The following is a 20,058-nucleotide window of genomic DNA, read 5'->3' on the forward strand; positions in this document are numbered from 1 at the left end:
AATTTGAATTTTTATATATATACTATTTGGATTAGTTTTGTTTTTATTATCCATTCTCTCATTTTTTTTAATTTTTTTTAAGAGATAAGGGTAAAATTGGTATTTAGAAACAAAAGTTTTTCTCTCCAGGGAGTTGAAAGTAAGTTTTATTTATTTAGGGATTTATAAATAAGTTATAAAGTATTTTAGGGAGTGATTGACAATTAACCCTTAATATATTGATTTGTACTTGTATTTGTATTTTTGTGAAATTAAATATTGTAGATAAATTAAAAAAGTATAGAATATTATAGGAATATTCTTTTTAGAGTAAAATTTGAAGTATATGGATTGAAAATGAGTTTTGTGTTTGATGCAGAAATTACACTATTTTAAAGCAATACTTGCGCTAAAATAGTGCAATGGATTGGAGATAACCTTAAAGCCATTATGAATAAGATATTTAAGGGATGCGTCATAAATAAAGATAAACATTCATGCCAGAAAGAAATTTAGACAGTTGAATTCAAACCCGACTATTAAAAAATTCATCCAAAGGGATCATCACATTGCAAACCTAGCTATGATCCTTTACGAAAAGATGTATTTTCTAGATGGTCGACTAGTCCCTAAGCACCATAGATAAGACACCATTTATGTTAACGAAATAGTGTTAAACTCGCCCCTAAGAGGGTGTACAAGTTGGTGGAGTAGGTGAACTTTACCAACACTTTCTTAGAGCTTAGTGTGGTTTATCTGGCTAACGTAGTTTGCAGACTATTACGTTAGTTCGAGGGTTTACCCAGTGCGCACCGAAGGTAGCGGCTGCGGGTTTTCACATAAAAAATAAAAAAAGAAAAAAGAAATAGTGTTAAACTCTTATCTCGACTTTTTGTCATGTTGTGTACCTCCGCGGTGCTAGCCCAGATGGACTTGCGGCCTTATTATATAAAAAATGACTAATCTTGAAGCCATTGATTCTGGCAAAGTTTGAACATAAATCAGAACAGACAAAAGAGTGTGATAAAATATTAAAAGTTAATCCACTGTACTCTGAATTATGGGAATCAAACAAAGGTTTGAATATGACTGCGCACTTAAAAGAAAGGAGAGGAAATGAAAGAAAGTTGGAGCAGCAGCAGAAGGAACCCATTACCAGTCTTGGTCGTAGTATCGAAGATAAAAAAGATAAACAAGCATAAATTTAAGGGCCATACTAGATTATTACTAATTCAACGGGCTGGTTCTTGTCTCACGTTTTTTGTCACAAATAATCTGAGTTTCTATAAAGTTTAGTTTAATTAGAATATTGCATTTATCGGCGTCGATATCAATAGATTCTCGACTCTTTTTCTGAATTGAAAGATGAAAGCGGAAGCAACAAGAAGCCTGCCAAACTTGTAAAATTATAGTTCTTGAGCGATTTCCATAACATCAATTTAGTCGTTAAAAAACCTCTATCATGTTGAATATCCCGTCAACACAATGAATATGTTGCACTGATTTTAACGAAGGATCGAAAATGGACGATGCACGCGACGACGACTCCATATTGCTGGCGCTCAGGTGCCGTGAAAATGCAAGAAAGAGTTCTTTGCGTTTGGGAAAAATTTTCTCAATGAATCCAAACGATAAGGCATCTTGTGTAAAGTGAAGCTGACTTGACATTAGAGGACATAAATTACCGAAACGAGATGCCCCCAGACAACTATAAATAGCAGCTTCTTCAAGGGGCTTCAAGACATAGCAAATCATTCATATTCCGATCAAAACTCCTCTAGTACTTCATCTCCAGTTCTTCAACCAACCATGTCGGACATGTGCGGAAGCTGCGACTGTGCTGACAAAGCCCAATGCGTGTAAGTACTCGTACATGCTAACCATGTTTCTTTATTTGAATCCTCTTGTATGTGTGTATATAATGCACAAAAACTGCAGGAAGAAGGGATACACTGCTGACATCATCGTCACCGAGAACATCAGGTATTCCCTTGCTCTGACAGTATACCATAGCTCACCTTGTGTTTTCCAATCTTGAAATACAACATATCATCTCATATAAATGTTGCAATATATATATATCGCTAAAGATTGATGAGTGAACATACAATTAGTCAAATTCTTGAATAATTTACTGTTGCATGATTTGTGGCAGTGAGATGAGCTTGGTGGTGGATGCTCCGGCAGCCGAGCACGATGGGAAGTGCAAGTGCGGCACCAGCTGCGCTTGCACCAACTGCACCTGTGGCAACTGATCTTCCAAGAAAAGGGACACCTCTATACTATATCGTATTTGAAAATGTGATCCAATAAATTTGCTGCATACAATCATATATATATGGTTTGGTCCCTCACCACATCTATGTAGTCCGTTGCATCTCTATCCATCTGTATCTTATTTTATGTCATTAGAGATTAATTAATAATAATATCAGTGTGTTACAATTGCCTTGTTTCATTTTTCTTGGAAGTTATATAATAAACAAACATACAAGATGATAAATCGATGTATGAGGAAACAATATACTTGGATTATCATCGCCAACATTATATATATATACACACACACACACAAATAAAACACGTGAATTACTAAAACCTTGCTACAAGACTCGATATATATACACAAAATAACTCGTTGAATTGCCATATAAATTGTTGTTCTTTATAACAGTGGTCAAGCATATAGACTATAGTTCATTAGAAAGATGGGTATCTCTTGTTCATATTTTCATATACTTCCAGCCAGTACATGTTTTTACCCAAGTAAAAACTTCATCTACTTGACGGCTTACAGAAGACGATAATGGGAATCTGAGCTTAAAATTATATCACGATTTCCAATATAATGATCATATAATATATCTCCATAGGAAGAAAAAAAAAAAAATCAAATTTCAAGGGGTCACATGAACACTGAGTTTGATTTCTCCATGATGAAATTATTGAATGAGAGGACATGACACGGTCAGAATGCGGTTGGTAACTTATTTTTCCACACTACCCTAAGAAAACGAAGCCAAAAAATAAAGAAATACCACTCTTTAAGTAAATTTCAACACAAGCAAGAATTCCTTAATTTATTTCATATATCTTATCCAAAATTGTTTTCAAACTCTTAAAAAAAAATGTAGCCACACACTCGTGCAAAACCACGTTGTACTCAATTTTCAAAAGCTATTCAAACTTTGAAGCCTTCAGCACGAAGACATTTCCGATGAGCCTCAATCCACTTTTCACAAGAGGATTCGCCGTGCTGGACTATGCATTCATCCCTCAGTTTCTTAGTATCAGGGCACGCGCAGCAAATCTTCTTCTTCGGCTTTGAATCAGGCCCAGATGATACCGAACCAAACCCTTGGTCTTTTTGCGATTGCAGAGAGATGACAGAGGAAGAGCTGTGTGATGGTAAACTTCCCATGGTCTGAGGTTTCAAGGAGAATACCAAACGTTAGAGAAGATAAATAGAAAAATATATATATATATATATATATATATATATATATATATATATTCGCCATGGACTGTAATGATAAGTAGCATCTTAAGCAACAAAATCAAAACTCCAGACAAATTGTAATTAGGAAACAGAATAATTCCAGAATTAGATGATTTCAATTGTAATCAATATCTATAATAATCTGAAAGTACAAGAATTTATAGGTCAACCCTACGCTAGTCATCATGTGTGAAGTCAATACGCCCTACGCCCTCGGCTCTGATGTCTAAACAAATCATCGACGAGTGGATAATAATCTCGTATTGATAATGGCTCAATATAAATGCAATGCGTCAGCAAGCATAAAAATCATATCACACATATAAAGTAAGCCTCACGTTACACATCGTTATAAAGGCCGTAACAAAGTTGATCAATCCGTACCTGTCAAACAAATTACCACATTAATTCTTATAAAACTCCGGATGTTTTTTTGTTATCCAAATGGCAAAACAATACCAATATACCGATCCTAATGTCGAAATACCCAACATTTATAAATCTGAATTTTCGATAGAAAATGGAATATTCCGAAATTAGTATCTAACAATTCTAAGGCATTTAGAATTTCGAATTCCTTAGATAATAAATTCTGAAATTTCGAAATAAATTCTATAAAATTCGGAAATTCGATTGAAACCTCCAATCGACTCAAATATACCACCTACAACCAACAAACAATCACATATCAATTATAGAAATTCGAATTAGCCAAAAGCCCCAAATTTCAAATTATACCTTCTAGGCTACTAAATAGAGCTCCACACAACTAAATAACCTTGCTCCTGGGTAGTACCGAGGACGGCAACGGAAAGGGGCTGCAAAACAAGTGGCTGCCGGAATTTGGGGTCGACGGGCAGCGCTCAAAAGTGAGAAAAATGGGTAGTGAAGATAGCCCTCGTCGAGAGGATTCTAAGATTCTTTAGCTAATTCAGAAAAATAAATACAAGTTAGGTGAAGCAAGGGGAAAAAAAAAGAACAACAAAGCGTAGGGAGGAGAAAAAAAAAAACCGAAGAGAAGGAAATTAGCCGAAAATTGAAGCTCTCCAATCCTAAGAGAAGGGAATAACACACACAAAGGTCGAGGGCGGAAAAAGGACAAAAGTAGATAAACGAAGGACAGAAGATGTCGGAGAACCAAAACGCAAAGACACAACAAAAAACCAAAACAAGAAAAGAAACTAACCTGAGATCGATCGATCGATCGAAGCTTTCCAATCCAAGAGAAGGGAACAACAGGCTGAGAAATACGAAGCCGAAAGAATTACAATGAAGCGAAGAAAGCCGAAGAGAACCCACCTCGTATGCGTTGGAACCACATGCCCAAGACACGTGGAATTTTGGTGACGGGCAACGGGCAAGAAACTGGCCCATTTTAAATTATTGACGCTTTAAAGTATGTAGATTAAAGTATGTAGATTCAACATCTACTAACAAACAATTTTTTTATAATTGAACTGGTAATCGAACTAATCTTGTTTAAAAAAAATGTCCAACTGATAAGATCGTCTAGCTTAAAAAAGTTGTCCAACTGATAAGATTGTTTTAACCGAATGGTTTGGAACGAAAGATCATTTATATAATATTAATAATATTTTTTAAATTTTAAAAACTTAAAACATGTATATAAATAGACAAACAAATATATTTATTTTAGTTTGAAAAATAAATAACGATATAAATATATTCAAAATATTAATTATAGTTATATATATTTAAAAAATAATTAATTAATTTTTTTGATAGGATAAATAAATTAATTTAAAAAAATTCTAATAATATTAAAATAATATTTTTAACGATGTATAAATTTCAAATAATCATGTATACATATTATAAAATATTAAATTAATGTTTTAAAATTAAAAAAAAGTAGTTTTTCAAAAAAAAAAAATCGAAATACCGGTTGAACCGTTATTGGAGCCGATTTCTGATCGGTTTTGATCGGTTCTTGACTAATTTTGGGCGGTTCAATCGTTAAAACAGTTTTTGGAAGTGTTTCAGATCGGACTAGTGACCGATTCCCGGTCTAACTGACCCGTCCGATCCGATTTTGAAAATACTGCTAACAAACATGACATTCATTATAAAAATGATTTATATTTATAAAATTTTAATATTATGATAGAAAATAATAATTAATTAATTAAAACGTATAGAGTTGTCAAAAATTACCGGATCGCCAATCAGACATGAGATGATATTATCGAATTAAGATTGAGAGTTTTAGAATATGAGTCAAGTCGAGTCGACCCAAAATTTAACACGAGAAAAATGGATTATGTTTGGGCTGACCCAAATAAAGATTTAAGTCATTCATCAATCGGAACATGACCTCAAAGTTTAAGTGGTATAAAAACTGAAAAAAGTGCAAAACTATGGAGAAGTAAAGCTTGAAATTTGAAGGATATTTTGTGACGATCTTAGGAAACCTTTTAATTTGGGTTATTTACTTTACTAAATGTTTGAATTTTCTAAATAATTATTTTTTCAATAGACTAATTAATGGTTTAAACAATTAGATTGTTAAATCTAAATATTTAAATCCATGAAACATAATTATCACATTTAGATGTTTTATTATCAAGTGTTTTGAATTTTTTATTTAATTATAAATTTTTTAAATATCCCCACTCGACCCACAAAAATTGACACCCTTAAATTCGAGCTATTCGCCTATTATGCGCCTTTCTAGCTTAATTAATAAAATAATAATAATAATAATAATAATATTTATTGTTATTATTTTTTCTAATAATGGTGCTTTGTACCGTCACTTCAGGACCAGAAAATAAAAGAATTGAAGCAAATGGATAGCTTTTGATAAGTGTCAGCCAAGATGGAATACTTGGGGAGAAAGCACCGAAAGAAGGGAATATAAAATCACAAATCAAAAGGGGCAAACATATAATAAATCAAGGAATGTCACAGCAGAAAAGGATGTTACAAAGTAATTAGGAACGTGGAGTTTGTCTTTATATATTTTTTTTCCTTCAATTTTTCATCAAGGATTGACCAAGATTCTACCGTGCATAATCGACGCAAACACAATCTCACCAATGAATGCTAGTATGCTACAAACGACATGGATTGTCTTGTTCAATCAAAAGTCTCAGAGACACCATATTTTACCACAACTAGAACCCATAATGCGTTATCCGAGTGTGCTTGTTCCCCCTTCTTCCTTTCCCCGCCAAGTCTTTGTGAAACAACTCCCGATGAGAAGGAAAAAGGATTTGACGAACCTGTTATCTACTTTCAGAAGTAGCCGCCTTCCACTAAACTGTTAACGTCCAAGAGTCCAAGAAGCATTTCAAACAAACCTACCCCTACTTGATACACTCGTACAAGTGCCCAAATTTGTAAAATCTTGAATATAATGCAACAGATAATGAATATATAGCAAGTAGAGAATGCATCTACATCAATGATTGATTTTACGGGAATATTTACATCAAAGGAGCCTGCGTAGAGGTAACAGGGAAAACTTTATACACATTGAGAATGGAAGAGACGAAAGATTCCAGAATGTAAACAGTTTTCATGTATTGTAGACTAAACTTGCATACATCCATTCTTAGGCGAGTTGAGCCAGATTCCAGTTCAAATTCTTTCAGTGCTGACACTGACATAGAGATGTAAAACATAACCAATTTTATGATCTTGGAGCTCCCAGTTCCACACTGCATCGCCAGAAAACAATGTGAGCTCGGCTTTAGGGACGAAAATAATCGAACTACCATATAGGAAAGGAGAGACTCTGGGTGTGGATGGCCAACAGCAGATGTCACTCAATCCAAAAATCTTCCAAGGTCATTTTGTTATTTTACCGGAAAATATGAGTTTTTCTATTCGTCGCTCCATCGTCCATCCTACATTGCGCGCTTCTTCCGCAACATCAATCATACTTCTCTCTCCACGAACACACGAGAAACAAAATCCAAGAAAGTCCCAAAACAATGTCGCCAACGACAAGTCTAAGCCAATCGAAGCCAAGAACCTCAACTTTCCTCTCAAAGTATATTCTCCATATAGCCATTGAAATATGCAGAAGCACACAGCCTTTGGGGAAAAAGCTATGAAACTCCCTGTCCTTCACAAATGCTACCATAAACAAGAGAAACCCAATAGCAAACATAAGCAAACCCGAAAATGAATCCGATGTCTGGATTAACAACTGATCATGTGGTGTTGAGCCTAAAAGCTTACTTGCACTCTCCCTACCATGACTAAACACAAAAACCTCATCTCTATAGAACATCATCAGGGCTCCACAAGTTAAGGCAATCAAAGAATGGAGCATGCAGATAAGAAAAAAACCTTGGGACACCATTGATGACTGAAGGAAAAAACAAATCCTAACGATCGTTTTCTTCTTGTACTGCACAAATCCCCAAATATTCAATTTTTAGGCTCAACCATCAAAACCCACTTGAACCCTCCGCTTACTGGCAAAACAAAATCAAATTTCCACAGCAATAGCAGTTGAGCTCTACCGCAATCTAAATCCCAATTATCAATGCAGACTCAGGGGAGCCAGAGGAAACGAAACCCTTTGTTACGTACCATGAAAAGACGTGATCTTTATCAACGTAATAGAAAAAAGCCAATCAAACATGAAAAGAAAAAAAATATATATGATGGATTTAAAAGACAGCGAAGGTAGTTAATTAATCACTTGTCATCAACAACTTTATGAATCCCAGGCCCGGGCTTAAACGTGAACGGGAGATTCTTCAATAGAAGGCCAGGAGAAGGGAAAAGATAGATTCTTGGTGCCAAATCCTAAGATCTATGCGGTGGAAACAAAAGGAGCGAATAGATTTCGCAAGGTGTAGGGTTACAGAGCTTGAAGGAAACAAGAAAAGTGTGGACATCAACAATTACTAGGGTGGTCCTGGTGGATGGCTTTTCTTGGGCTCATAGCTGTTAAAAATTATTTTGTCATTCCAAAAAAAGGAAGATGCATTGGATCTCAGTTTGGTTCTTGTGACATGATCCATAATATATGGATAAGTAATGTAATAAAAAATAAGTTAAAAATGATAATTAATTTAATATTTGATTTGATTGATAAATTATAGTTTATTGATTTGATTGATTAAATTATATATAAAAAATAATAAATTATTATTTTATCCTTTTAACAATAAATAAAATATAAATAATATTATTTATATGGGATAATATAGTCATTTGAATTCGATGATTGGATATAAAATAAATAATTAATGATTTGATTGATGTAAAATAAATAATTAAAAAAAATAAATAATATGTCCAAAAAAACACAAAATTAAATGAGATAAGTTATATCGAAATTAAAAATGCTCCAGCCAAACACAATAATGTATTGGCGAAGAACTAGGCCCTTCATAGAGGAAACATCATTTACGTATGGGTCCGCCCAGACCAGCATACATATCCATGCTATATATTTAAAATTATCCATGCTACAGCGTCTGGCATCCTTCAAATCTTGCAACTAGCATTCTTTCTTTGGAATAAATAACTAATTTTTGATATTTTTTTTAAAAAATATTACTGTTTCTACAATAGATTAAAATACAAGAAGTTTTGATCTTTTCAAATTTTGAAGACGACAATCGCTGTTTTGGATATGGTTGTTGCACATTTTGTAATCTGCATCTTTGAAATCAAACCCAAAAAATTTAGCTAACATTTAAATTAATAAATTCGCCTCGGCTTTTTCCGTGTATGCGTGAATCATACTCGTGTACAGATCTAACAAAAAGTATTACTACATTTTCTAATCAAAATATAATCTGAAAGTTCTAGGTACTTTAAAATGTTTTTTTATTTTTTAGTTGAATGAGGTAGGTTTTAAAAAAATTATCATTATTATCAAAACTAAAAAAAGTAAAGTGACCATTTATTCGAGGCACAGGGGGTGGGTAGGAAGTCTTTGCTTTATCGCAGGGATTTTGGTTCATCATAAACATAGCCACATGGGCACAATTATATGTACAATGTAATGAATAAAATTTGATAATTTTGAACAATCTTCGAGTCACTTTCTTCTCTACCTTCTAAGCTAAAAGCACTCGTCTCAAATCTTTCACCTTGGGGAAAAAATCTCGAAAAATTGTCCTACACCTGGTTGGTAATAACAGACTAAAATACTATCACATGAAAAAAAAAAATGGAGCAAAAAATCAAATAAAGAAATTTTCCTTCCTGGGAATTATTTTGCGGCGTCTCCTTGAACTAGGCTTCTTGTTTCCTCTACCAGGCCGGACTGGAGTTCGCTTCACAGGGGTTTTTTCGGGAATCAGAACTGGGGGAGGGTGCTTTCTAGCCATAGCCTCCTGATGAGCTTTTTGTTCCAGTAAATCTCTGTGATATGCCTGTAAACAATGGGATTCCAACATTACAGATGCACAAGTTTTAGAATTTATATATTCAGGTGAATTGGAAATTTTAGTTGGCAAACACAAAATCAGACAAGAAGAAACTGAACAAATATAATCATTATACATTGCATCAAGGACAGTTCGATTGATTCAAGGCATAAAGTATTTACAGATTATCTAATAATACAACTTGAGAGCCAATTCCAAAATGGTAAAAGCACAAGGTTTTTTGTACCCCAACACGACAGTATAAACTAGGGGAAAAAATGACAAAACCGTGAAATCCAAAATCATCAAACAGAAGAAAATGTTGGTGGCCAGACTACACCACTGTGCAAATCAAATTCTGAATGCTATACTAGTTACCATTCCTTCAAACTTTTCAACAACTGAGTTCTCTTTGTTCTTATGTGTCACCTTTCAGCCATTCACATTTTACAAACGGCAACATAAAACTATATTTACGTAAAATTTTCAGTCGAACCTACCTCACATGTAAGAACCAATTAAGTATTTGAAATCATTTTGACGATCCGTACCCATTAAGGGATCTAAAAAAGTCAATTTGTCTAAATGCCTCTAAAAAACCAGTGGGTGTGACTAATCATCCTCAATCGTTCAATATTTGAAAAGGAACTGGTTAAAGCATCCTCTCCGTTGAATTTTCACTGAATTACACACACTTCCCCCAGATGTTTATAAAGTGCAAAGCCAAATACGTATTGCCTTGTGATCGCTAATCATTAGTAATCGAACCCCTTCTTCCCAACACAAACAAACCCAAAAACAGTGCTCGAACCCAAAAAACTAACACACATTATCTGAGTCAACAATATTGTGATAAGATATTTCAAAAAAAAAATATTGTGATAAGAGAAAAGAAATGCAACCTGTATCACGAAATTCCGCCTCTCACAATCTAGAAACATGTTTATGTTCCAATTAACTCTTTCTTTCACTTTATCCCTCACAGTTGCAAAACTCAGCTGATCTCTGGATGTGAATCGATCAACTTCATTAAACCATAAGCAGCTGAAAAGGTTTGTGATTGGTATGTGCTCTCTTATTATTACACACCCTTCAGGAACATCTGCAGAAATTTGATGCATGCAAAAATCAGACATAATCACTTTTGAAACTAAAGTGAGAATATTCCAATTATACGAGTCACACAGACATACCACTAGTTATGGGAAGCTTATCTAGAGTGTATGGTGTTAAACCTTCCTTTTTGTAATAATCAATTTGGTAATCAATGGAAGTATTGTCATATTTTCCCGCAGCTTTATTAGCCTCGGCTTCTTCAAAAACATCAAAACGACTATAGTGTCTTGATATAGCAAATGTAGCATTTTGACGCCATAGGAACCTGTGAAAGAAAGTGAGCAAGGTAGGTAATTGCAGTCGCAATGGGTCATGGATGCACTTTATGTTGACACAGTTGTAAAATAACAAGAACAAGATGGGAGGCGTACTTCTCAAGAATCTGGTATGGATCAACGACTAGTCTAAGTTTTCCATCAATCCAGATAGAGTACCGAACATTAGGAAAGAGCCTGTGCAACAAGAGCTTTGGCACCTACAGATCAAATATTCATTTGTTTAGCTCCTTACACTATCATACAACGATATGAATGAAAATAAAAGAGTTGGATAAAAACCGAATACAACTTCCAAGGAAACTACATGACATTACAATTTACAAACTATAAACTTCATTCAATAGCAATCAAATGACTCGCAAATATAGGATGTGCTGACGCGCAAGATGAATGCAGGACCAAATGAATTATGATATGCAAACCCTTTAATCTGGTTAAATAAAAACTTTCTTCTGCAGCTGCAACTGGATTAATCTTGAAGGTGGCACAGTAGAAATAATAAATCCCTAATCAATTTGGACATCAAAGTTGATTAAATAAGAATACTCAGGTCCAAAGAAACCCAAAGAACGGTATGGTAAGAACAGAAACCAATGTAATAGATTAAAATCAACAGATTCCACAGCTATGAAGAAAACTGACCTTCCCATTTCTTCTTGCATCTTTATAGGGCACATTGTGTACAACAATAATTCTCCACAAACCAACCTGTTTCCCACCGTCCAAGACACTAGTATTCTTCATATATGCTTCAGTCTCTTTATCAATAAACATGAAAAAGGGGACATTTTTTCTCGCAACTTCACCAATATTTCTCGGTTGTTGAATCACATCATAGTTACCTATGCAGAAAAACGTAGACAGGCTTGATAAACAGCAGGAGGGCAAGACATCAGGCAAGGTGCAAGTATTTCCGAGCTTCTCAACCAGCGTTGTACAAATGCATGCTCCTCTAATAAAGGAAAAATTGAAACGCAAAAGTACCAAATATAGCGGAGGCCACAATAACCTCATGGAACTGCTCCAATTCTTTAAGATCATCAGCATCAATGTCATAACCAGTTTGGTCTCTTGGTCCACATCCTTTTACAAATCTGAAGAGCATGACACAAGTAAAGGCGTGTGAAATCCAAGCAAAATTTCGTTTAAAAATAAAATTTTGTCTATATAGAACAAAGAGGAAATTTAGCCTACCCACAGTGCACAGTCATGGATTCTGTTATATCAAAAGAATCCTTTCTCTGTTTCAGAGAAGGGTAGCCACCAAACTCAGAGCCTCCATTGGATTCAATTCTCAGAGGATTTTCTTCAGAGAAATATGTTAAATGACGAAGCACAGGAGATTCTGAGGGGAATTTGGGTATACTGGCTATGGCATGCTCCACAGGAATGTAACACACCGGGCATGCTGAGGCGACAAAATAAGAAATAATATCACTGTATCTATGAGTGTATAGGCAGGTAAAGAACACACACATAGATGCGAAATACAATTCCTCGCATTAATACCAGTAGTCGGTTAGGATGTCAGTAGCAAAATAGCTGCCCAAGAATAGAAATATATAAAGTAATCAAACAGCAAGGCAACTTACGGCGAGGTCCAATGCGCCTTCTATCACCGGGAGGAGGGGGTGGAAATGCAAAATTTTTACATGGATTATCCAAAAAAGAAGCAGCACTAGAATCAAGAACTGCTGCTGAAGCATGGGAGATGGACGGATACCAGCCAGCATTCTCACCACATACTGTAACTTTATTCATCTTAATAGAACTATTATACTGCATTGTTTCTTTCCCGGTCAATGAAGATAAAGCATGAGACTTGTTAGGATCTCTTGTATCAAAGTCCAAACTAGAATTTCCCAAATCAGCCTCTGACATCAATAATAAATCACTTGTATAAGTTAACATTACAAGGCACGTGAGTTTGGTTACTTGCATAACTGGATAATGAGACTAGAAATAGTTAATAACACACTAAATAAACTGACAGAAGGATACCCTCTACCAAGGAAAAAGGGAAGCAAGGTTTATGGTTATTAGAGAGCAAGGGTGTCATAAAACCTGAATGCAATGTGTCGTGTGAAGAATGTGCCTTAACGAAGAAAGGTGCACAAAGGAATAATACTCTAGGAATCTGTTATGTGAAGAAAATTTCATCATGCACCATCCAACATAAAAATAATAAAAAATAAAAAAAACTTGACAAAACACAAATTATTGAACAGTAACAACATAATTATGTACTGTGTGTGTGTTCATTGCCCTACAAGTGAGATGAATGACACGTGTCCTACATTTCACCATGTATTCAGCGTCTCTATATTTAAGGAGTGTTTAATGTATTCCTTGTGTCTTTAGTGCACCAATGTAAATGTTTCACAGCAAAAGAGCATGTTTTATTGAATAGATGGCCTTCCTATGAGTTTAGGCGCAACGATTGAGTTGTGAGCGCCTTAAGCCAAGGAACGACATCTTGTGGGCTGTTAAATACCATACTAAGTTTATTTATAGTGTATATTGAGTAAAGTAATTAAGAGCTTGTTTTCTTTGGTGAGTCACTTTTAATATAAAAAACACACCTATCGTGGTAATTTCACTATAAAACATTAATATTTATTATTCTATCATATACACACTATTACAAACCACGGAAATTTAATAGAAACTAATCTTGATATCTCACCTTTAAGATATTATCCTTATTTTATCATCGCAATGTAAAACATAAATTGCGATTAAAAAAATTAAATTATATTGCACCATTAAAAGGGAAACATAAGGAAGTAAGGCGGCAGATACAAAACAAACATCTCAGCTGATGCAAAGCAACTACCAGAAGTAAATGCTAATATATAATAACGACTAGGTTCAATATAATTACTCAGAGACTAAAGCCAAAAAGAGGAATCTTATGACCCTTCATCAATAGTGGGGAAGAGTCTTGAGACTACATCAATGTTGAGCTGTGATGAATATTAGATAAAATATTGACAATGAAAGAATACGAAATGCATAGCATCAAACCATCTTTATTGACGGTAAAGAATCCTGTCGTGAAAGCTAAAAGAGCAAGGGATGCTAAAATCAGCATTCCCACTTTCCTCTGGCTTAAATATCTGAAAACGGAAGGAACATGTCTTTCTTTTTCCTTATAACCATTAAGGGATGACTTTGAAGGCCTTCGAGAAATGTACAAATTCTGGGGTAGCAACCCTCCATTCAGTGGTTGTTGCTGCAACAATCCATAACTACCTGATGCTCTAAGACCCAATGACCCTCCAGTCATTGTACCTCCAAACCCTCAGAAGTTATTTTCATCTCTTTTCACAGCAAATTCGGCATTCATTCACAGATGATATGCTGCCAGAAAATCACAAATCACATCCCAGGTGATCAATAATGGAATACATCAACTAACAGGGCATATAGGTATGAAACAATTTCCATATCAGGTACAGTAAGTCTACCAATTATCCAATACTGTAAAAATGTAAATCGAGTATCAGTTCACAAATACCAAGAAAATAAAGTATGTTAATTCACTATTTTATTTTCTGGAAAAGTAATGAAAAATGGACGGTCATCTATGCTTCACATCACAAACAAATGTCAACCCCATCGCAAAATCACTACCAAAAGTTTATGACATATTTCAAATCCATGAAATGGTCCAAATCTATCACGTCCATTTCAACAGGAAAGGATAGCCTACGTCTTCTCTTCTCAACTAGAAACAATGAGATGGAAAGGATCAGCCCCATTTTATGCTCGAACGATTTCCGGGTGGAAAATGAAGAAAAGAGAAGAAATGCACAAAAACCCAACCTTCACAAATCTTAATTTCCCACGATAACAAGCACAGTCTCACGTAGAACAACTCCGAGCTCCTTTTTAGAAGCCAATCAGCCAGAATACAAAATTACTAAAACTAAATCAGCGACAGATACGTAAGCAATTCCAATCAAAACAGAAATCCAAGAACTCATTAGCTTGGGAACTTCAAATCTGGACCTACCTAAATCAATGCATGCGGATAAGCGATCGAGTCGAAAGGGCCCAAAAGATGAGATATTTATCAGATTGGGTTGCCCCCCACCTCCGAAAACTCACTCTCTCAAGAAATCAAATATCCAGAAAACAAAATCCGAGGAAGTTTCAAAAATGATGGACTTGTTGTTTTCCTCGCTCTTGTGGGCACCAAAATACTGTGGATTTGCGTCGTCTTGATGAATTATTTTTTGTTGAATTCAATGATTTTTGGGAAATTATGAGCCAACTGCCAACATCCATAATATTTTGGTTTTTTGCAAAATTCAAGAAATATTCTCTAATCCAATAATTTGGTAAGGATATTTTCTCATGTGCGAGTTTCGGGGTAATTTAGGGAAAAAGATAAATATATAAAAACCAATAAAGAAAAATATCACTCCGCTTTAAAACAAATATTTCTATAAAAATAAATTACAATACAATATTCCATTTATTATTTTTTATTTTATAGTTTGGAAACTGTAATCGTAATCAAGGAATGTAGGTTGCAATCTTACTTTCCAATTTGAATTTGACCTATCATCGTCTAAATCTACATTCTTATCCACGGAAAGAAAATAATCACACTTAGATTTGGTTATTCATTATTGTGTTATCCAATAATAAAACTTCCAAAACTACTTATAAGTTGTATATGTTATAAATTATTTTAGGCTATGATGTATATGTTATAAATTATTTTAGGCTATGAGTGTTTGTTTTTTAGATAAACTGTTATGATGAGTTGATTAATTAATTTTTAAAAACTTAAAGATGTCGAGATCTTTGATAAAATAAAATATTTTTACTTTCATAATCGGCATAAAAGAATTATCACGTACGCTATAAAATCATCGTGAATCTTGAACAAAATCATAAATCTAATTTATTATTATATTTATAATCGATTTTTAAAAGAAAATATATAACAAAACAATGTCATATTTATTGATAGATTTCCCGAAAGTACAGTTTTTTTTCATGGCATAATATTCTGCTATAGTTATTTTTTTATGCAAATCGTAAATCATGGGCCGCATAGTTTTTAATATATAACCCCATGTAATAGTAATTTCAAATTACCGATACGAGGATTTAGTCAATATGCACCAAATGAAAAATCTTTAATTTTGGTTACCTATAAAAAAAAATTGTATTTTACGTAAAAATAATATTTTTTTATTATAAATATGAGTAGAGTTGACTCGATCCTATTTACGGATAAAAATCCACAAGCATTACTTTTTTATTGTAAATATAAATATGATTGATCATAATTATTGACGCATAAAAATATATGAGAACATCTCACGAGATACCAACTTTTAAATCTTTGGGTCACCTCATTTGCTTCAGTGTCTCCTTTCCATAGAAATAAATTAAAATTTACTCTCTCAGGGGTGTTTAAGTTAATGGAGTAGGTAAACTCTTGGCCAGAGGTCGAAAGTTCAATTCCTCTTACCAACATCTTTTTGGATTAGTTTGTCACACAAGACTTGCCTAGTGTGATTTACCTCGCTAACATAGTTTGCAGGCTATTACGTTATTGCGGATTCTCACGTCATTAAAAAAAAATTAAAATTGACTCATATTTGGATCATACTAGGAGAAATAGTTTGTATACGTATGTCACTCGTGTCTCAATTATATATCATTATATATATATTTTTTTCGAAATGAACAATATTTACATGTTCAAAATAAAATTAAATTCTCAGTTAGACTAACTTGAATATATTTGCATCTTACTCTAAAATATCAAATTAAAATAAAGTATAATAATAAAGAATCTTGCAAGCCATGTAAATGATCAAAAGTCATTCCACGTGATGCCTCTCAACAAAGGAGATTTTTTTTATGGGCCATTGCAATATAATTTCGTGCCCAAAAAAAATTAAAAGGCTGGGGTAAACATACATCTATCTATGTTAAATAAGGCCCTTGTCTCTCCTTTACTTGACATATCAACCATTTCAGTGTAATTTTGTACCCAAACTTTTCAAAGGAAAAAGAATAGGGTCCATGGCTTCATGTCGTGCATTAATTAATTATTTTCACCCTTCAAAAGGAAATATAGGCGGTAACTAGGCATCGTGGAGATTTTATAAATTATCTCAGCCCATCGTTTCAAATCATATTTGGAAATCATATATTTATACTTTTACCATACAATTAAAGTCGAGTCTCTTATATTAACTATTTTTAATTGATTTTGCGAAGCCTTATTTAAAATTATGGTTAACCAACTTTATAGATGAATCTCGTTTGTCGTATTTTTCATAAAATAGTCTTTAACGCGAAATTTTTAATGTTATTTTTATCTGTATTTTTAAATTCAATTATATGTTCTTTTATATTTTTATCGCTTTTGGTTGAAAAATATATGAAAAAAAACAATTAACTTGAAGATAACATAAATTAGCATGTTAATTAGATAAATGTTTCGGTTGCATTGCGTGCAAAGTGGTAGGTATTAGTTGGAATAAACAATTCAGGTCGACGTATGAAATTGCTAGTTGTCTCACAGTACTTTAGAGTTGTATATATAAAGTTGGACAATCCTCTCCCATTGAGCTAATTTTTTGTTATATTGAGTTAGGCCCAAATTTATGATTTTAATATGAGAAAAATTGTTTTTTTGGTCTGATATGTTTGTCATTTTGCGATTTGGGTCCTCTATATTTTTATATTTTAGTTTTAGTCTGTTAAGTTTGTTTTGTTTTATTTTTTTGGCAATTTAGTCGTTTTTTCAATGTGACGCTGATGTGACAACAATGAAATGTTGATTTAGAGTTAATATGTATAGTGTTACGCAAGCTTTAAAAAAAATAACTAAAATTACCAAAAATCGAAACATACGGGACTAAAACTGAAATATGAAAACATAGAAGACTAAAATCGCAAATTGACAAACATACATGACCAAAATACAATTTTCTCTTTTAATATGGTATCAAAGCTCAAGTAGAGATGACAATGGGGCGGAGCGGGGCGGGAATGCCTTCCTCGTCCCCATACCCGCCTCGATCCCCATAATTTCTTATCGGAAATTTTCCATCCCCATCCATGCGGGAACCAAGTCCTCATTCCCGTACCCATACCCAAAAAAATATATATTATAAATAAATTTTATTATAAAATATTTATATATATATATATATATATATGATATTAGTAAATTTTATTATATAAGAAGATAAAAAATATTATTAATTTTATGATAAAATACCTAAAATATTGTGGGTCAAATTTTTTATTATAATATTAACTTTTAAAATTAATAAAAATATTTTAAATTAAAAAATATTTATATCAATCAAAATTATTATTTTAAATAGAATATTATGTATCAAAAATTTATTAAGACTATATATTGTGTTTCTAAATTTATCAAAATGAATAAAAAATATACATAGATTAATAAAAATAATTTATATGTGTGCGTAACATGAATGCGATTCAAATAATATTTTTATATTGTAAAAAATTACATTATCATAAACGGATGTATTATATATAATACATAAAAATATATATAAACCAAATAATAATAATATTTTTAATTTTAATTTTTTATAATATTTTTGATTTAATAAAATTTGATAATTAAAATATTTGTATACTATATTATTATTATTATTATTATTATTATTATTATTATTATTATTATTATTATTATTATTATTATTATCGGAACGGATTTGGAAACGAGAATAACATCCCATACCCGACCAATATATTGCGGGGATTTTTAAAAATCCCAACCAATACCCAAAAATACTCTCATTAATTTGCTCCGTTTCGAATGTTTTCGGAGTACCCGAACTTGCAGGGAACATGGTCATCCCTAAGCTCAAGACAATAGTTATATGTTTAATTGCTCTAATGAACCACTTGATGATATCTCGCAAAAGTGTACTCCCAAACATGAGAAGAGCGTGTTAGTTGTCCTACGTTAGATGTATTAAATCGTCGATGGTTGCATGGATGAATTTGAATAATCATTTCCAATCGAGTTAGTTTTTGGGGATTGAATTAATTACAAAAATCTTGTAACACATATACATATCATCAGGGCCGGATCATTTTTTTGGCCCAAAGTATTTTGAATGCTCCAATAAAAAATGAATTTATTCTTCACACTTTCGAATTGTTCAACTCAATAAAACATTAAATTTTTGGGAAAAAAAGGTTTAAATATACAGCTCCATGTTAACTTTGTAAATTGACTAACTCAAGAACACGTGAAATAATAATAGAAGAATCATTTTTCAAGAAAGGGTGTACGCTAGGATACCGAACCAAAATATCGATTTTTTGGGATATCATATCGAAATTTTTCGATATATAGACATTTTTTCGGTATATCGAAATTTTTTTTCAGTATCTATAACGTATAAATATGGATTATTTTTATTTAAAAATTTCGAAATTTCGATATCGATATCGATATGAATTTTTTTATTCATACCCATATTTTTTATACGGTATACCGAAAACCCAACCAGTGTACCCCACCAACATAATATTTCAACTGTTCCCGAATTTTCTATAATGTTTTTTTTCCTACTTAATCATTATTCATTAATTTTATTATTACAAAAAATAAAAAAAAGAATATGTATTCCAATATTTGAGTAATATAAATTTGTAGTTGAATTGTTAAAGGAAGAGACGAGTACTAAATTGTGGTATTTAATTAGTTTGCATTCAATATTTATTGACTTATAAATTCAAATATCTCATCAACATATATAAATTAGTCGCTTAGTTTAAGTTATTGATAATATTA

The 20,058-nt window shown here is 32.9% G+C and overlaps 4 protein-coding genes across 6 annotated transcripts; 1 reads left to right on the forward strand and 3 right to left on the reverse strand.

The window, feature by feature from the left end:
- The first annotated feature begins 1,682 nt into the window (after window positions 1–1,682).
- Window positions 1,683–2,424, forward strand: LOC140866447 (metallothionein-like protein type 3). Its single transcript, XM_073271433.1, has 3 exons — window positions 1,683–1,838; window positions 1,918–1,962; window positions 2,135–2,424. Exons 1-3 carry the CDS (start codon window positions 1,789–1,791, stop codon window positions 2,232–2,234), a joined length of 195 nt encoding a protein of 64 aa, XP_073127534.1. The 5' UTR covers window positions 1,683–1,788; the 3' UTR covers window positions 2,235–2,424.
- Window positions 2,425–3,006: 582 nt separating this feature from the next.
- Window positions 3,007–4,832, reverse strand: LOC140865777 (cytochrome c oxidase copper chaperone 2-like). 2 transcript variants are annotated; one of them, XM_073270545.1, is made up of 2 exons: window positions 4,665–4,832; window positions 3,007–3,403 (listed from the first exon to the last, which is right to left on the reverse strand). In XM_073270545.1, exon 2 carries the CDS (start codon window positions 3,398–3,400, stop codon window positions 3,161–3,163), a length of 240 nt encoding a protein of 79 aa, XP_073126646.1. In that variant the 5' UTR covers window positions 3,401–3,403; window positions 4,665–4,832; the 3' UTR covers window positions 3,007–3,160. The 2 variants fall into 2 exon arrangements, with proteins under 2 accessions (XP_073126646.1, XP_073126645.1); XM_073270544.1 differs by lacking the exon at window positions 4,665–4,832 and adding an exon at window positions 4,217–4,363.
- Window positions 4,833–6,855: 2,023 nt separating this feature from the next.
- Window positions 6,856–8,373, reverse strand: LOC140865946 (uncharacterized). Its single transcript, XM_073270787.1, has one exon. It carries the CDS (start codon window positions 7,809–7,811, stop codon window positions 7,377–7,379), a length of 435 nt encoding a protein of 144 aa, XP_073126888.1. The 5' UTR covers window positions 7,812–8,373; the 3' UTR covers window positions 6,856–7,376.
- A 1,084-nt stretch (window positions 8,374–9,457) lies between these two features.
- LOC140864033 (probable hexosyltransferase MUCI70) lies at window positions 9,458–15,550 on the reverse strand. 2 transcript variants are annotated; one of them, XM_073267913.1, is made up of 11 exons: window positions 15,253–15,550; window positions 15,063–15,165; window positions 14,262–14,597; window positions 12,827–13,108; window positions 12,429–12,642; window positions 12,219–12,328; window positions 11,877–12,076; window positions 11,328–11,431; window positions 11,034–11,221; window positions 10,743–10,942; window positions 9,458–9,846 (listed from the first exon to the last, which is right to left on the reverse strand). In XM_073267913.1, the coding sequence occupies exons 3-11, from the start codon at window positions 14,521–14,523 to the stop codon at window positions 9,655–9,657; spliced, it is 1,752 nt and encodes a 583-aa protein (XP_073124014.1). In that variant the 5' UTR covers window positions 14,524–14,597; window positions 15,063–15,165; window positions 15,253–15,550; the 3' UTR covers window positions 9,458–9,654. The 2 variants fall into 2 exon arrangements, with proteins under 2 accessions (XP_073124014.1, XP_073124013.1); XM_073267912.1 differs by lacking the exon at window positions 15,063–15,165 and having other exon boundaries at window positions 15,253–15,549.
- Window positions 15,551–20,058: the final 4,508 nt, after the last annotated feature.

Source organism: Henckelia pumila, chromosome 4 (assembly GCF_033568475.1).
Source record: "Henckelia pumila isolate YLH828 chromosome 4, ASM3356847v2, whole genome shotgun sequence".
Classification (NCBI taxonomy): domain Eukaryota; kingdom Viridiplantae; phylum Streptophyta; class Magnoliopsida; order Lamiales; family Gesneriaceae; genus Henckelia; species Henckelia pumila.

Bases quoted from the DNA above. Each gene is read 5' to 3' on its own strand.
- LOC140865946 (XM_073270787.1), bottom strand. From the start codon at position 7,811: ATGGTGTCCCAAGGTTTTTTTCTTATCTGCATGCTCCATTCTTTGATT.
- LOC140866447 (XM_073271433.1), top strand. From the start codon at position 1,789: ATGTCGGACATGTGCGGAAGCTGCGACTGTGCTGACAAAGCCCAATGC. The intron at 1,839-1,917 runs GTAAGTACTCGT...CAAAAACTGCAG, and splicing joins GCTGACAAAGCCCAATGCGT to GAAGAAGGGATACACTGCTG. The intron at 1,963-2,134 runs GTATTCCCTTGC...GATTTGTGGCAG, and splicing joins ATCGTCACCGAGAACATCAG to TGAGATGAGCTTGGTGGTGG.
- LOC140864033 (XM_073267913.1), bottom strand. From the start codon at position 14,523: ATGACTGGAGGGTCATTGGGTCTTAGAGCATCAGGTAGTTATGGATTG. The intron at 12,643-12,826 runs GTAAGTTGCCTT...TTGTCGCCTCAG, and splicing joins AAGGCGCATTGGACCTCGCC to CATGCCCGGTGTGTTACATT. The intron at 9,847-10,742 runs GTTGCATTTCTT...CATTGTTTACAG, and splicing joins GGCGGAATTTCGTGATACAG to GCATATCACAGAGATTTACT.
- LOC140865777 (XM_073270545.1), bottom strand. From the start codon at position 3,400: ATGGGAAGTTTACCATCACACAGCTCTTCCTCTGTCATCTCTCTGCAA.